The 18327-nt window shown below is 38.2% G+C and overlaps 2 protein-coding genes across 2 annotated transcripts; one reads left to right on the top strand and one right to left on the bottom strand.

Moving 5' to 3' along the window:
• Positions 1 to 7400: 7400 nt before the first annotated feature.
• On the top strand, positions 7401 to 10463 carry LOC103937772 (mitochondrial arginine transporter BAC2). The gene is given in 4 exon segments (XM_009347726.3): positions 7401 to 8388; positions 9667 to 9867; positions 9870 to 10030; positions 10032 to 10463. Coding segments are annotated over 4 exon segments (891 nt in total). The 5' UTR covers positions 7401 to 8154; the 3' UTR covers positions 10327 to 10463.
• A 1610-nt stretch (positions 10464 to 12073) lies between these two features.
• On the bottom strand, positions 12074 to 13621 carry LOC103937773 (pyridoxal 5'-phosphate synthase-like subunit PDX1.2). The gene has a single exon (XM_009347727.3). It carries the CDS (start codon positions 13269 to 13271, stop codon positions 12339 to 12341), a length of 933 nt encoding a protein of 310 aa, XP_009346002.1. The 5' UTR covers positions 13272 to 13621; the 3' UTR covers positions 12074 to 12338.
• Between the last annotated feature and the right edge of the window lie 4706 nt (positions 13622 to 18327).

The raw sequence follows: 18327 nt of genomic DNA, 5'->3' as shown, positions 1-18327 counted from the left end.
TTCGAACATTGGCTGGTGGCTATCAAGCGCTTAATTAACATCATTATATATATATATATGAGAATTGTTATTAACACTCCAAAAATCTCATTTGACACTTTAAACTTTTTATAATTAGAAAAAAATACATTTGTAAAGAATGTAGAATGAGACATTTAGCACTCCAAACATTTGGTTTGGTTGGACTTTAGGTTTGTTTGCCCACCCCTACGTAGGATTTATATACACACACTGTGTACTGGAGTCATCAAACACAGTTTAAATTTTAAGCACCATATAATGCTCCTCATTCATTTTTCGATGTTTTAAGCACCATATAGTTGAAGTCGCTTGACTTCACGAAATTTTAAAGTAGGTGTTTTGTTTCAAAGCTTTGTTCTCTGTTGTCAACGAAAAACAAACAAAGACATCTTCACATCGCTTTATAACAACAAAAGCATGGAATTTTTTTTTAAAAAAAGTATAGCCATTTATTGATAGCCATTTTGTTTTCTTGTTTCATTTTTTTTGAAAACATTAAAATTGTTATTAAAGGAGTTTTTAATTTTTCAAGAAAAAGAAAATTGAAAATAAAAAACTGAACGCTAGACTCAGAATTTAGCCTTTAGTTTCCAAGCAAATTTTATGCTTTCTAAAAAGTGAAAAGTTAAATTAAAAAAAATAAAATAGTTACCAAACAAGTTCTAATTTTTTTTATTTTTGAACCAAGTGCATGACGAACATCCTTTCAATTTTGGTTGTACCATAGATTTGCTTAACCCAGTTTTCCCTTCTCCTCTGCACAATATATACATTGAAAGTTGTAAAAGAAAACTAATGAAAATAGTTTGAAAATTTTGAGTTTTAACGATAAGGACAAAATAAAGGATAAAGTGAATAGTACCAGAATTAACTTTTAGTGTAAAAAAAGTAAGATAAAGAACATGAAACTGAAGATTGACATGACTCCTTGTCCTAGAAACATTAGTGCGATTTCATTATTAAGGTGGGATTGGTTGCTCAATGATGGGATGCAGCTATTTTAAGCTTACTGGATTTTCAGGTTAGGATTCCTCAATTCTTGAGTCCAAACTATATTTGGGCCTACTTTTAGCAACCCAATATCCATTTGGACTTCAACATAATTTGTTTCAATGTATTAGAATAGTGTGGGGTGGCCCAATTAGTTTCTATTTTAGAAGTCTATCACTCGGTTTGAATAAAGAAATTTAAGATTATGAAAAAAATTTAAAATGGCGAAACTTTATTTTCTATAATTTGTGAATTTTTTTTGTTTAGTTAACCTAAAAGAACAATAGAATTTGAATACTGAATTTGTTATTTTTAAATTCTTACTCAAAGAAATTTGGAAATAACACATATTTACATGGAATTTAAACCTGAAAATTGGAGGTCCAAATCATAAAATTTTTTTCCATGCGGAAATTGTAAATTTTTATGTTCATGAATTTAAACAAGAGAATTGGCTGACTTTTGTCCAAATTCTAAGTTTATTTCCTTCATCTAAACTTAGCGTAAGTGGTATCCAAGAAGCATGGACGGAGCCACTATAGGCCTAGAGAGGACGGATGCCCCTACTCTTTATTTTATTTCTATTTTTATTTTTTTTGGTGCAAAAAAAATTTATAATTTTGCATCCCAATGACCAACCCTATATGTTAATTGGTATCAAGGGAAATGCTAAGGAGACTCTTCTAAAAGTTGACATCTCCATAGACTCTTCACCACCTAATGTTTTTAGCACAATTCCTGTACCAACATTATTAAATATTGTGCCAAAAACATGAGGTAACAGAGAGTCAATGGAGAGTCCCACTTTGAGAAAGTCTCTTTAGCATTTCTCTTAATATCAATATGGCTGACTTTGTCAACAATGATTCTAAGTGTTTTGTATGACAAACTTTATGGATTAATATATAAGTGTTTTGTTTAGTAAATATTTTAGCTTTATAATTGTAAATTTGTTGTTTGAGGATGTCTCCATTCATACAAATCTCTAGCTTCGTCCCTACCAAGATGTATTAATTCAATAAGCTAAACTATCTACCAGAACAATTTACCACTTACAAACCCAAGCAATTGAATGAGCAACTTGTGTTTAAAAAGATGGATCAACAATGGAAGGTATGGCTATCTTTCAACTAAATATGTTTATAACATATCGGATTAATGAGTCGTGCATGATTTTGTTGGTCTAATGAGCAAACAATAGAAAGAAAACCTCAGATTGTAAAATAGTAAATTTGAGATAGATGACCAAAAGGATTGACTCATGCCAGATCAAAAACAGGGGTTGATTCACGCACTTGAGGACCACGTGCAATATCCAATATATAGTGTTGATTGGTGAACGATTCATGAACAAGTGCGGGCTGCTTGTTATTGCAAATAAGGTTGTCTTGACTCTCATGGATTTGTCGTCGCTCTCAAATACCAACCGAGCAAGCCTTTTGCCCTAGATCCCAGCCATGTCTTCCAAGCAAGGTATGTCCTTTACGATAAAAACCCTAGAAATTTGTTAAGCTTTTCGAACACAGAAGTATGAAATTGTGCTTTATTTTTCAGGTGGAAAAGCAAATCCCTTGAAGGCACCCAAGGTCGACAAGAACGTGTACGACGAGGTATGATTAATTGTTTGATTATGTTTGAATGCTGAAGTTGGTAGCTTTGGTGGTATTATTATTCAGGATCTTACTGGGTATATGAAATAGGAAAATAATTGGAGGAATGTTTAGGTTTATGTTTTAGGTGGATGATGATTTGTGTTTTGGGTGGATCCTTTTAGCTCAAGAAAAGGGTCATTCGGAGGTTATGGGCTCAAGAAATCCGGGATACAATATATTGTTCTTGAGCCGTAATTATGAACTTTGTTGTGTTAACGTCTTTCAATTCATGTGATGGTCGAGCATCTAATGTGCATGAGATGCTCGAGTGAACTTCAGTGTGTAACATTATGACCCAGTCTAAATAAATTGAGTTGTCCAATCTTAAGCTTTTCTGAGTTGTTTGCAGTGTTACCTTGTTTGTTTTGATTTGTTATTCTCTAAGATATCAATGAGATTTCAAGATTAGCTCTCGAATATCTTACAACATGCTGGTCCATTTTTTGTGGGAAATGGTCACAACATCCTGTTCTGGACCCATAATTGGATTTTCCTTTTCACTTTTCTGTCTCATACAGGAAGATCAATTAAGTAGTATTGTTTGGGCCCAAAATAATATTGTTGGGCCGAGTGTAGGTTTGTGCTCGGCCCAAAGCCATGTCAAAATACTATGGGCTGCCTGATGATTCCGGGCCATTTAGCAAGGATGGTCAAGTCCTATCGTAAGAATGAGTAGTTCAGATAAGCAAAGAAGGTCGAGGAAGTCCTGGTGCAATTAGGATTCTCGACCAAACAATGAATAAAGCCCCGAAAGGGGGTGAGTTCAAAGTCCTAATTCAGATAGGAGTTGTTCGAAGCAAAGTTGGAACAAAACAAGAACTCCCAATCCAGATAGGAGTTTAATTCGATCTCAAGAAGGAGTTGGTGCTATAAATACAAGAAATCATGCAACAATTGAGGACCTTCAATTCTACACACAATTGCGCTGCGCAAAACCTCTTAAACAGCTTGAGATTTTCATTTTCTTTTTCTCACCAACATACCTTCAGTTTGGATAAACAGCACTGTGGAGGCAATCGGTGAACACCTTCAGTTTGGATAAACAACACTATTGCTGTAGAATCAGCCAACCGAGGAGCACCTTCAGTTTGGATAAACAGCACTATGTCGAGGTCGACTAGTTACCTATCCAAGTCTCGGCCAAGAAGGGTTTTCGATCCTTGTTGGTAGAGGTCATCTTATTAGCCTTTTCGGCAAAGTAAGGTGTTACTAGCTACGACATTCGGCGTACTGGACGCCGAGTGATTTTATGATTGGATACTCACAAGTGAGTTTCATAGTTCGACATTCTGACGGCCGAACCACATTCACCATTAAGACATACATCACCTTTGAATATTTGTGTCCGTATAATTTGGTGTCAATTCGACGTGCTTATACTTTTATGAATATAATCACGGTGACCGAATCAGGCGCCAACGATTTGTGAACTTCGCAGAACTAGCAGCCTTATCTTCAGGCTCTAGAACCTGAAGATCGAGAGTGTTCCTTCCTTGGTCGCAGTAGCAAGGTAAAGAAGTCAGCAACGCGCTCAACGTAACATCAACAAATTTTACTCCTCGGCTGAGCTTGGCCGACGAGTTGGCACGCCCCGCATTCAACCGAATGACTTAGTTAGCTTATTAGTTGCTCGGCCTGCGCGCCGCGTAGGCTTTATAATTTTTAGGGTCAACAAGTATAGATTGGAACCTGAAAGTTTGTCATTTTTGTTCTTCACTAATTGCTGGAATAAATCTCTTTTGCTTAATTATGTCAGTATAGATATTGCTAATAAAGTTTGCAGTATTCCTTTACCAATGTTTTTTTTTAATACATCGATATTTTTACACTAAGAGGAGGGGGAGTTTGGTTATGACACACAATTGGCAATCGAATTTGGTATCGAATTCGTCATCCACGAGATTCGAACCTATTCTGATAGAAATGATTATATTTGTTGGGGCATAAATGTCAATGGTCGATGAACTATCAAATCTGTGATATGTATTCAAAGTAATGTAACATGAAATAATTTCAAAACTGAGGTGCTAAATAGAACGTGAAAGTTAATGTTCCTCACAAGGTTAAAAAATTTAGTTGGAACGAAAGGACTCAAGTAGTGTTCCAAAGTGTTAAAGCAGTTCCCAATATAGTTGTTATGCTTTCTATGAATATGGGTAAAAGACTCATTAAATTAGATGGAATCCCCCCAAGTTGGGGCTTCTTTTAAAAATAAACTTTGATGGATCTGTGGTAAACTCTAAAGCATGAACTGGCTTCATAATCAGGAATGAGGATGGAGACCTAATTGCTGCTGGTGCTAGATATTTTGGGGGAGATTCAATATCTATTGATGGAAGTCTGGCTTTTAGAGATGCACTTTGGATGGCAAGAAGTAGAGGCTTCGAGAAAATCTGTGTGCAGGAGACTCTAAGCTTGTGATTGATTCAATCTTAGGGTCTGCAATGTTCCTTGGCGTTTAAGGTTTATTATTGGAGATATTAAAGGTTTAGCAGCCTCTTTTGATTTCGTCTCTTGAGTGCACGTTTATATAGAAGTAAACTTCTTGACGGATGCTATTACTAGTATTGGCTATAAATTAATGACCTTCATGTGTGGGATAGAACCTTCCCTAATGTTGCGCACAAAACTTATTTCTTTGATTGTATGAGGATTGGTTGCGACCAGTGGTCACTCTTTTTCATGTCTTTTTTAATTAAAAAACAACTAAGGTACTTTTACATGAAAATTTAACGAATATTGACACTAATTTAAAAGTACTTTTATAATTATAAATTACCAACATTTAACTATTCTATTTCATATTTGTTTATTCTCAAAACACAATAAAAAGCAGTTTTTTTTTTTTTTTTTTGGGTCAAGGAAGAGAATTTATTTCACATAAACACACAGTACACAAACTTACAACCGAACAGAGACCCAACAACACCTATAAACAACAAAAAAGGACCTAAAAACAAAAAAAACAAAAAACAAAACAAAGCAACATAAACATAAAAAAGCCCAAAGGCCCAAAAATGAAAGAACATTTGAGAAACATCCACCACTTTCTCCACAGTCGATCCGAGGAGCTTCAAGCCAGCCGATTCTCTGACCACCATCGATCATCTTCTTCTCAAACGCCTCCTGGGCACATCCATAAGCAAGAGGTAATCGACACTCAAATGAAAGAGGCCAACCACCTATGTGAACCTCAGAAAAATTCCCGAGCAACACTGCCGGAAATGACGGACATCAAGTAGAACGTGATGGTGTTGGAAACACCCAAGCCAGTGAGAGCATTGGAACTCTACACATGAACTCCATAGAGAACATGGCTGAAAATTGAAGCAAATAAAGACCAGGAAGAGGAAACCCACGGAGTTTGGGGAATTCGATAGGCCAAATTTAAAATTTGGAGAACCAACTGTAAATGTAGGGAGAGTAGACAGATAAGAGGGAGAAGAGGACCCAGCAACCGACCTCAGCCGAAGCTAGGGCCGGTGCCACCAAAAGTGTTTAAAACTGAAGATCTCACAGAATCAAGGAGAAAGACTCTCACTTTGGAGAGAAGAACTCTTCTGGGAGAGAACTAGAGTTATGCCCATTCAATAAAAAGCAGTTTAAAAAAATAATACATCAATCTCAAACAAGCAAATTGATTGATTTGAGCGTATAATTCCAAATTCCTCCATAGCAATGTCGAAAGTGATGTCACTCTGCCCAACAAACAATCAATCGCACGTTTATAAATTGGGGGCACAAAAGGCCAAACCTTGTACCAACCCACTTGTGCAATCCCTGCAACTTTTCACATGATAATTATAGCTACCCCACAAAATGAATTACGACACGTAATTTAGATACCAAATTGACACATTTCGGCTCTTTATATTCATTTAGACATTCAAAACGAGTTGTGCTTCTTGACATTCGGAAGGTGACAAAGTTATAAAGTGACGGTGATATGGAAAGTGCTACTAATTTAAGCCTAAAGTAACTAATACTAAAGTGCGTATGTGAGCGAGATCGACCCATTTTACACAAGTGATGTTCAGAGCATAAGTAAATTGTAGTAAAATAATAGTAACGACGTTTATACCGAAAGGAGAAGTCTCCTACATGACAGCTTTTTTACCAGCAATCCTCGTCGTCATAAAACAGTTGCCATTAAAATCCTAGAGGGGCGAAAAACAAGTGTAAATGAGTCTGAAACTGAAGTTTCGTTTTTGAAAAGTGTATCTCCTCACTGTAAAACAAGTATATAGTTTTCTGAAAATATTATAATAATAGTACGTAATATATACCCTGCAACACAAGTGAGTCTTATTTATGTTTTAACCTTTAAAAATTAATATTTTAAAGTATAATATAGGATTAAATTTTTTCATCTCCAACCATATACTGCTAAATCTTTCTATCTTAGCTTAGGATAATCATATTACGGTTCGTCGAGGAGCTTGAGGGCTCACTATGTATAACCTGCCTTTAGCTAAACTTAGCACTAATTTCTTTGGCCCTTGACTGGAGACAAGTTTTGCTCAAATTGGGGCTAAAAGTTGCCTCTAACCCTTAGTTAGAAATGGCCTTACATGAGCACTTATATACTATCATCATAATGTTTCCTACTAATAATACAATAGTACGTAAAAAGAAATTTACATAAGTCCATTATTTGAACGAGAAGCTCACGATGACGGTGTATCTTGTGTCATGTAATTCTTTCGCCAGCAGCCAGAGGCATTCAGGTTTCGTCATTTTGTTGCTTGGATCGGCCAACCACTGAAAATTAGTTGGATTGGGATGTGATTCACAAGTTCACAATCCCAGACTAACGTACACTAGGATGAAAGCACTGGGACATCCTCAGCTGCCAGGTGTGAGCCTGCTAGTGGTCCACTTGGCATTCGCTGATTGCTTCTCTGAAAAGAAAATATTGGCCGTGCCTTCGCGCTAAGCCTTTTAGGCACACTCCCCACAAATTAGAAACCAGTGGCTTCTGTTTCGGTCCCTAGTTGAGAGAGACAGAGAGAGAGAGAGACAGAGAGAGAGAGGAAATTGGTGAGAAAACAGAAGAATTTGGATTCTACGGTGTGGAAGGAATCCGTAAACAGCCTCTGCAGCAATTGAGGAAAAAAGACTGAAGTGAAAAGAAAGATAACTTTTTCCTTTTTTGTTGATTTTGTTGTTTCTGCATCGTTTTCAGGAGATTTTGATAGAAAACAGAGAACCCAGAAAGGAAATTCCCACAACCCTTTCCAGAATTGTATATATTTTTGTATCTGAATTGGGTTTTCCAGCTGAATCCGAATTTTGAGAGAAAAGCAGAGAATCCAACACACAGAGGGAGGGAGAGAGAGATAAAGATTTGAACTTTTAACACAGATCCTACAATTTGAGGCGAAATTTTGATTTGGGTTACTCTGAAAAGGGGAAACAAGAATTGGGTTTCGATCAGAGAGGAGGATAAGGCGGTGGAAATAGGAATTTGGGGTGTTTGGTGAATGGGAAAATGGATTTCTGGCCCGAGTTTCTTGCGAGCAGTTGGGGAAAAGAATTTGTGGCAGGAGGGGTTGGAGGGATGGCTGGTGTAGTTTCTGGTTATCCGCTCGACACTCTCCGGATCTTGCAACAGAATTCGCATTCGGCATCGGCCTTCAGCATCCTTCGCAATGTTGTCTCTGCTGAAGGCCCCGTTGCCCTTTACAGAGGCATGACTGCTCCCCTGGCAGCCGTTACCTTCCAGGTTCTTCTCCTCCTCCTCCTCCTTTTTATCTAACAAAAATTATCTCATATTATTTTGCTTTCTTTTAGTTGTAAATTGATTGATTTTGTTTGTTTATGTTGATCACAAGATGGTTGTGAGGGTAGTTAATGCCTTTGGTGTTACCATTTCTTGGAAATTGGAATACTAAGGTGACAAATGTTTAATAAACTTCCATGTAGATGTCACACACTAATTAGATCCTATATTACAAAGGGTTATATAATATCGAGTGATAGATAAAATAAATAATTAAGATTGAAGATAAAAGATCTAATATTTATGAAAATTGAATCCAACAATTAAAACATTTGTAGTATTGAAGACAGACTCGTAAGTTCATACGTAAATAAAAGAGAGAATTAGAATTTTCTTATAAAAAGAGACGTGGTGAATGGTGTGAGGTTACCAAATATATAATAGAAGTAGAAAACAAAACAAATCTGGTGGTTTGGTCATTAGAGACTGTTAGTGTTATGAGTGATGACTCAAATCACTAGTGCGATTACGTGTTTGTAACAGAGACTAAGCCTTTTTTGTGGGGTGGCGATGGTAGGTTTTGTCATTTTTTATTTTGTTAATAGTATTTGCATTTCAGACGTCTTCGAAATGATGGGACTTGCGTTTTGTTTCTCTTTACAAGTCACTACCTAGCAATGGGCCATAATATCCACCAAACTTATCGACTCACAAATTGATATTGTTTTTGCTTGAATGCTGGATAATCTGTCTTGTGGGCCGTTATATATCATTTTGCATGTGTCTATTTTATTATGTGATTTTGGCACAACCGAAAATTATAAGAATCTCTCGAAACATATGATGTTGGTGCTTCAAAATTACTATTACATGATCTCATGCTCAAACCATTGACCATACATAAACCCTAGACAAAACAGAATTTCTATGTAAGATTAACAATGTAGATCAAATTTTGTGCATGCTTTGTGAATGCAAGTTTCTGTAATTATAACTTTCAACGTTTCACATCAATTTAAGAGCGGATTTTCAACTATCTCTAGGTATTCTATATTTCAGAGTTTTTAACTGATAGATTCGTGGTAAAAAATACAAGGATGAAGGTCTACCAGTTAAACATCCTAGTGACGATAGATTTGTACGACTCTCGAGATATAGCTAGCTGGTCAGACAAGTTTTTGCTTGCATCGAAAGCAACATATAATAATTGTGACCAAATTAAGCATAAACCATCCATTCAAAATAATTGATCAATGCTGACAAATGATTTGTTCATTGCAGAATGCCATAGTTTTCCAGGTATACTCTATCCTCTCTCGAACCTGCGATCCTTCCGTTTCAGCCAAAGACCCTCCTTCATACAAAGGTGTTTATTTAGGGGGAGTTGGCACAGGTGCTATACAGAGCCTAATACTCAGCCCTGTAGAACTCGTAAAAATCCGGCTTCAACTCCAAACGATGCAAAATCGAAACCTCATCAGCTGCAATCCCCCAAAGGCCCTATAGATGTTGCCAAAGGCATTATGAGAGCAGAAGGCGTAAGGGGAATATATAGAGGACTTTCTATTACTGTCCTGAGGGATGCACCGTCGTTCGGTTTCTACTTCTGGACTTATGAGTACATGAGAGAGAAGCTTCACCCGGCTGCAGAGGACCGGCGAAGAGAGCTTGCAAACAATGCTGGTGGCAGGAGGGCTTGCGGGAGTAGCCAGCTGGATTTGTTGTTATCCCCTAGACGTTGTGAAAACGAGATTGCAGGCTCAGGTTCTGTCTCAGTACCCGCCCAGATATTCCGGCATTGTTGATTGCTTTCAGAAGAGTGTTAGAGAGGATGGCTATGGCGTGCTCTGGCGTGGACTAGGAACTGCGGTTTCTAGAGCCTTTCTGGTGAATGGGGCAGTTTTTGCTGCTTATGAGATTGCTCTGAGGTGCCTATACTAGGAAGAAGGTGGATTTGGAATTGGGATTGGGTGCAGATCTTGGTAGGAGAAAAGAGAATACTCTTTTTTTTTTTTTTAATTAAAAAGGGTCTCTCTCGTGTGGCTTAATAAGACGACTGGGCTTTTATTTATTTTCAAGTGACTTGACTCGAACACAGTTGTGAAAAACTATAACTGTCGGCCCGCCTCTGCACTTAACCAAAGGAGATTTAAATGGGCAGAAAAAACTCGAGGTTCAAGCCATTCACTAGTGTCCCCTGCCATTAGCATTTTCCCATCCCATGCTACTACCTGACAACACAAGTAGTTCTCTCTTCAAAATGAAAATCAAAACTGCGAAATAAAACTGATTTGGTTCGGTATAGTTTTGTTTGATAAGAGTTTTCAATCAAACCAAACCGAGCCAATTGAAGAACAATTTAGTTTGGTTTGAAGCTAAAAAGGGTGAAGGGTGTGTGTGGAAAGTAAAAAGGGATGTGTCCTCTATATACCCTTTCCACAGTAACACACTTTTTATAGCTACAACTCCGTTATTCCGATTTAGTCACTGGGCTGGCAGGAGTTGTGAAAACCAGATTGCAGGCTCACTCCGTTGCCGAAATACAATGACATTGTGGAATCCTTCCGGAAGTGTAAGAGAGGAAGGATACTGAGTGCTCTGGCTGTTGCAAATGCGACCAGATTTCTGGTGATTGCGGCCATTTTTTCTGCTTATGAGATTCTTCTGCGGTTCCTAATCCTATATAGCAATGCTGCAACCGATCTAGCGGTGAATGCCCTATCTTACCCTACTGGATGATTCCATTGACCTGCCTGCATCAATTCCGTTCAGAAAAATACATGTTTCTTGACTTGGTGCTGGTTAATCTTCGCAATAGAGCGAGGAAAAGAGATTCTCGAACGAGAAAAAAGATCAAAGGAAAAGAGATTCTCGGGCAAGAAATGATTAAATGACCTTATAGTAGCGGTAGAAGGCAACCTAGGGCGAAGTAAAATGCACCCTCCATTTATGTATAGCCTAGGAAAGGAGACCCACATGCTGAGAAACAGGAAAGACAACAGATTTAAATGGGTAGAATTCTTCAGGTTCAGCCATTCACTTGTGTCCCCTGCCATTAGCATTTCCCATGCTAGTAGCTGACAATACAGTAGTTTTACTTTGTTGCAATGCTAGACACAGCCTCAACAATCTGACCTAAAATCCAAAATCCGAAATCAGTTGGCAATGGGCAGAAAGACCTATTCTTTAACTAACTAGGGTCGAGCTCAATAGGGTTTTCTTTTCCCATTGATTCTGTCAAGCCCATGCCCTTGACCGTGGTTTCGCTGGATAATAGAAAAAGCCATCGAAAATTTCATTAATCTATTCATGCGCACGACTAAGTACATACTGATGAACTCGCATTCTCAACCATCCCTAGAATCCCCGAAAAATAAAATCACCATAACAATCAATCATGCATCAATCTCATTGTTCCACATTCTGTTATTCTCACTCAAGCCTCCTAAAGCTGCTGTGACATTCATTCTTGGCTCCTTACACGTAACAAGCAATACTTCCTTACTCGCACTATTCAATTTGACACATATGCATATATCGCTCGTTGAAATCACGAAAAGAAAAGTTTCTGCAAACATGTCGACCATGCCACCAAATACTCTCGATTCAATATCTTCTCCGACAATTCAATCTCTAATAAACGAATCAACACTCAATCGAAATTACAAAACAAAATACAACTCGTCTCGATGAACAAAATTATTCTCATTAATACCTCAAATTAAGTAGAGCATTATTCCTAAACATCTCGACAGAGTCGAACAAACGAAATTATTATTCTCAATCCTACCTGCATTTTCACAAAATTGGCCTCAATACAACATGAAAAAATGGACACAAGTGACTAGTCACAACAGAGAGCCACAGATATCCATGTATAATAACATTCCTCTATGCTTTAACACCAAACAAAGAAAGAGTTTAGAGCTACGTTACATGATTAAGTCGCCTGATCAAACACCTCCGTGGCCGCTGCCAAACTGTTCGATCCTGTCCTCACCGAAACCCAAACCCGCCATCAGATCCGACAACCCGGAACTCACCTCCACCAGCACATGCGGATCATTGTAGTTCCTAACCGCCTGAACAATGTCGATCACCCGCTTATACGGATCCGAGCAATTGAATACATCCGACCCGATAAACACTCCGTCGCAACCCAATTGCATCATCAACGCCACGTCGGCCGGCGTCACGATGCCACCGGAGGCGAACAGCACCACCGGCAGCCGACCCATTTGCTTGGATTGCGCAACCAGGTCGTACGGTGCTTGAATCGTCTTCGAAAACGCAAAGACTTCGTCGTCGTCCATGTTGTTGAGCAGCCTAATCTGACCCATCACCGATCTGACGTTTTTTACAGTCATGGCGACGTTGCCGGACCCGGTTAGATCGCCTTGGATTCGTATGATCGCCGCGCCTTCTCTCACTCTCCTCAACGCGTCGCCGAGCGTTTGAGCTCCGCAGATGAAAGGGGTCTGGAAATTGTGCTTGTTTATGAAATGTTCCTCGTCCGCCATCGCTAGATACTCGCTCTCGTCGATGTAGTCGACGCCGATTGATTCGAGGATCTGGGCCTCGACGAAATGCCCGATCCGTGATCGGGCCACGACGGGGATCGAAACGGCACGTTTGATGTCCTTGATGAGACAGGGGTCGGACATGCGCGAAATGCCTCGGTTGCGGGGCGGGTCGGAGACGATGACGGAGCAAGCGCCGGCGTCTTCGGCGAGCCTTGCTTGCTCGGGGGTGTTGACCTCAACAATGGCGCCGCCGCGGAGCATCTGGGCGAGGCCGACCTTGATCGAATATGGGTTCTTCTTGTTGTTGGCGTCGGTGATTGCGCTGCTGTTGTAGATTGTGACCGCGCCGTCCTCTGCCGCCATCGAGGTGTTTCTGAAAATGCCTGAACGAAACTAAATGCCGCGAGGAGATTGAAGACCTGGAGATTTGGTTGGTTTTGGGAGGCGGGGATTGTGCAAATTTAGAGAAATCTGGAGGGAAGATGATGGGGGGATTGTGGAAGGAGGTGGGGGTGGGGCCGATGAGTTCTTGAAGCTTCGGTGTGGGTGGTGGATTTTTCTGGGATGGTATGGGGGAAGTTTTGGTTGGTTGGTTGGTGATTGACCGCTGACTCGCGTGTTAGTTCGGTGGCTTGTGAAAATGTAGAAACTTCGGTTCCATATGCCAAGATTGAAGGTATCTTGCATGGTGTCTGTCTCCCCTTGTTCGGTTGTGTGTGATTCCGAATTAATTATAAGGTTTGTCTCCCAAATAATAAAATCCCTTTTGCCCTTTTCCGCTTTGCCTTGTGTTTGGGCTCAAATTAATGGATTTGGGCTCGGTAAGATTATAAGCTCAGTCCATAGACAGACTTGTTTGGATAAGAAGCTCAGTCCAAAGTAGTTAGTTGAGTTTGAATTAATGATGGACACTTGAAAATTAAGGACGGATTCGGTTAAATCCTGATTCAATCAAGAGTCTTCAAAGATCAGGATGGCATAGGAAGATTCGTAATATTCTAAGGGTCTGGTTAAAACAATGAGTGAATTGTATACCAAAAGATGACTAGATTCAGAGTCCTAAGCCTGGTAGGAGTGATCAACTCCAATCCAAATGAGAAGGTAATTCGTTATTGGATCAAGATATGCCAAGGAGATTTTGTCTGAGTAGGACTCTACCTCGGCACCAGGTGAAAATCACTCCTACAAATAGAAAATGTTTTCAACATTCAAAGGCCCTTCAACTCAAGACATAAATATGCCTGTGCAAATTCTCGCTCTATGCAAAACCCTTTCATATTTGAGTAAACACTGACCTCCCTAACTCCATCAAACACACCTTACAGTTTGTACTTTTAAGTATTTATGTCCATATAGTCTGGTACCGATCAGCGCACTTTTACTTGCACAAATATAATTGAAGCAGCTAAGCCTGATACCAACAATTCGTGAACTTTGAAGAAACTACAACCTTGTCTTTATGCTCTAGAACCCAGAGGCCAAGACAAGTTCCTTCCTCGCCCGCAGTCGTGAGCTACAGAAGTCAGCAGTGTGTTCGACCTCACCACCACATTCATGCACTCACCAACTGAGCTCGGTCGTCTAGTTGGCACAATCACATTCAATCAAAGGACGTAGTTAGCTCATTAGCTACTTGGCATGCACGCCACGTAGGCTAAGAAGTTTTTAGGGTCAACACCTTGTTAGATATTTTCACACAAATTGCAATTATAGTCAGTTAATTAGAAAACTTGTCTGCGCGCTACTGCAGGTTCTGATTCCGTAATGCATTTTCAATTACATTAATCAAGAAAATGCACATCTTAGTTCAACCAATTGCAAAAATACACAGGCGAACATAGATAATTCAACATAAATTAAAACCAAATATCAAGGTTAACCAATATGGCTGAATAAGTATTTTAGCTTGCATTTAGATTGAATTTACTTTTACATAGCTAACATCACAAAAATTAGATAATGCACCAAAATACACCAAAAGAAAAAAAAAAAAAAAGAATGCACCAAAACTTGAGGCCCAATTCTTTGTTTACAAAAGAGAAAATCCAAAAAAAAAAGGTGCATCTTAAAATCCAAGCATACATTAAAAATTCAATAATAAGGTTATAAAATGATTGTAAACGAATATACCTCAAAAAGCCAAAGGCCCAAGTGCTCTCTCCAACGATCTAAATTTATGAAATACACAAATATAGCAAATCCATTAGCAACTTGACATGCTTAGTACAATAAAAATTCACAATGATTGAATGAACAAACTATGTGACCTAATTAAATATTCACACACATTGTACTTATACACACACACACTTATTACACACACTGCACACATACAAAGTTGTTGGAACCAAATTCGCGCACCATCATGAATGGTGGTTATGCACAAACTTGAGAGACCCGCAAAACGATAAACAATTGTAAGCAAGCCTTAGATCCACAGGGGGGTGCAGCTAAAGGCTCTTCGACGATCAAATTAGTGAATGATTTTAGACTCAAGCAATGGGCAAGAGAATTCAAGCATTTAGATTGTGTTACCAGAGATAACCCCTAGATGGGTGTATTTATACTGTGGGAGAGAGACATTTTCAGGATAAAATCCTCGTTCTAAGCCAAGAGAATCCTAGAGGATATCTAAAACTAGATATTACACCTTCTTAGAAGTTGTGACTGCTTGTGGTGTACACGAGTTCCTAAATTGTAGGAACTCTAAGACTTAAAAGGTCTGATTATGTCCATATCTGGATCAAATCAAGTGTCTTGTAGAACAAGTATGGTCATCCAGTAGCGTTGCTATCACTCTGCCTGTTGCCTCAGAATAGGGTGATGGTGTCACCGCCACACTGTCTAATACAGCTCTGCACAGAGCTGGTGAGTCCATGATCTGACTTCTAAGGTAACTGTATTGTGGTTAGCCTTCCTCCAGCTCTGGAAAATCATGATTCCATAATTGCCCATAACTATCCATCTGAGAGCCAATCTATTCTCCTTGAGGATGGGTTATTACCCAAAGACCATGCCTTTAGGAGTAAGATGAAGTACGTACATTTTTTATGCATATGTGATCCGATGTGCAATCTTGAATATTGTGCCAGAAAGCTTGCAATGATAAGACTCTACATTCGTGGTGTGTACACGAAGAACGAGAAATTTTTCTCCATATCTTCATTAGTTCCAACCGTAAGATTTAAGGATCTCAAAATGAGTCAGTCTGGATTTGACGGCTAGATTGATTTTTCGAAATGACGCATATAAATCCTCGAATCTTTTCCTTTTACTTTAACAAAAACTTTCAAACTATTTGCTGTTAAAAAAGGGCTCCAACTTTCTTTTCGTACTGATTTCAAACATTCTTCCCATTTTCATGACACTTTTTGCATGGCGTCTTCAAGTAATAACCCTAAACTGACCAAGATGTCACTAAACCAATGATCATTGTCAAAGGGGAACAGTCTGATTTTCTTTTCACCCTCATACAGAAAATAGAACTTGATGATATAACCAGTTGGTTCAGTAATATTGTTCCAAGGGGAAGATTCAGAGAGAGAAAAGATAGGAAGAAATCAATGTTCTAAAAGTCGCTAGGCGGTAATTGAGCGGCAAAAAAAGGCCTAGACAGGGTCTAGGCGTTTTATTCTACTTTAATTAAATTGACTATAATATATATAAGCATTGTATGATACGTTATTTTTTAATAGAAGAATATAAATGTAATGTGAGAGTTTTATGTAAATATAGTAAAACCTCTATGAAGTTACATAGTTAGGACGAAACCAGTTTTATAACTTTAGGTAGGTTATTATTGAATAAATGTATAGTTAAAATATATTATTTATTAACTTATTTATCCTTAACGAGTGTTGCGTTTCCTAAATAGGATTCCTTAGGCACCATGTATTTTATTTCTTACTTATTTTTGTACTGATTTATAATTATAACTATGTAGATGCATGTTTCCTTAAGATAAAATCAAGAAAACTTCATAAATTATAATAATATGGAGTTTATTTTACTACATAATTGGTGGGACCTGAATTTTTTTATAATTATAATAAAGTTATTCTATTATAGAGTATTACTTTAGGAAGGCTTTATTGATATTTGTGGGATATACAATATGGTGGGGTCTTAAAAAGAAACAAAATAAAATACTACCAAAACCAAAAAAATGTCAGAAGATGATGGGTTAAACGGAAAGGGATCCTCTCCGGATCCCTTCCTCCTGATCCACCAAATCAGAGAATCTGTACCGTTAAAATTTGATCCAACGGCTAAAGTTATTATAACTTTTAAAGTGGACCCCTATATTGTAGCCGTTGGATCAAATTTCAACGGCACAGATTCTATGATTTGGTGGATCAGAAGGAAGGGATTCAGAAATGATCCCTTTCCGGATAAGATAAAAGAAAAAAGGAATAATAAAAATGAAATATCATGAAAAGAGAAGATGGTGGTGTCATTTTAATGAGAAAAAAATGGGATAATTATGTTGTCAAAACCACTTGCAACTTTAAAAAACGACGCCATCTTGTCTGGGTAAAGATTAAACAGTATCTTCTTCTTTGTGATTTGCACAGCCGATTCTGCAACAAATTTTTTTCTCATGTTTTAGCATAGTTCTTCATATAAGCCCATCTAGCCCATCCTCACATGGTCCCACTTAGGTCTGGTTTGATACTGATGTGATTTTGAAAAAAGTTGGGAGCTATTTTTATGTTTGGTAAACATTCAGCTTTAGCTTTTTTTTTCACAGTTTTGGGTTAAAAAAGCCAAAAACAAGAAGCTGCAAAACCCAGCTTTGAAAAACCGGCTTTTTTCACATTTGTTTTACATAAAAGTTACCGAACACTCTGCTGCTTTATTTCACAACTGCTTATGCTCACAGCATAGCAGAAACAATTTTTTTTCAAAGCACAGTAATACCAAACCAGCTCTTAGTCTTGCCCAGACGGTCGCCTTTTATACTTTTTCGATTTTGTGATCGATTAGGGGTTAATCGCGGCAGTAATCAACCGCCTAGAGCTTAAACGCTGCTAAAGCCGATTTTTAGAATATTGGAAGAGAGGAAAATGATAAGAGTAGAAGACGCAAAGAGAAAAGAGAAAGTCGTGAATATAGATAGAATGGAGAAACAAGAGGAGAGAAAAGATGAGAGAAGGCTTCTCATAATGAAGATGGTTGTTAGGATGTTCAATAACAAAGAGACACATGCAAAAACTAATAAAATAATGTATTCAATTTGATATTTTAAGTGAGAAAATCGCAAACCAAATTAGCCAAAACCAAAACAATTTTTTTCAACTCGATTCGACCCGCTTGACAATTTTAAATGCCAATATTTATAGTAGAACTTCTTAAGTATTTTTAGTTAAAATAATATCTGAAATTGCCATAACTTCTCATTTTGATTCTTGATATTTAA

This window comes from the organism of the source record quoted next, unplaced genomic scaffold, assembly GCF_019419815.1.
Source record: "Pyrus x bretschneideri cultivar Hongxiangsu unplaced genomic scaffold, Pyrus_bretschneideri_v1 Contig20, whole genome shotgun sequence".
NCBI classification, from domain to species: Eukaryota; Viridiplantae; Streptophyta; class Magnoliopsida; order Rosales; family Rosaceae; genus Pyrus; species Pyrus x bretschneideri.
Note: the sequence above shows the minus strand (reverse complement) of the source record. Positions and strands in the feature narration are given on the sequence as shown.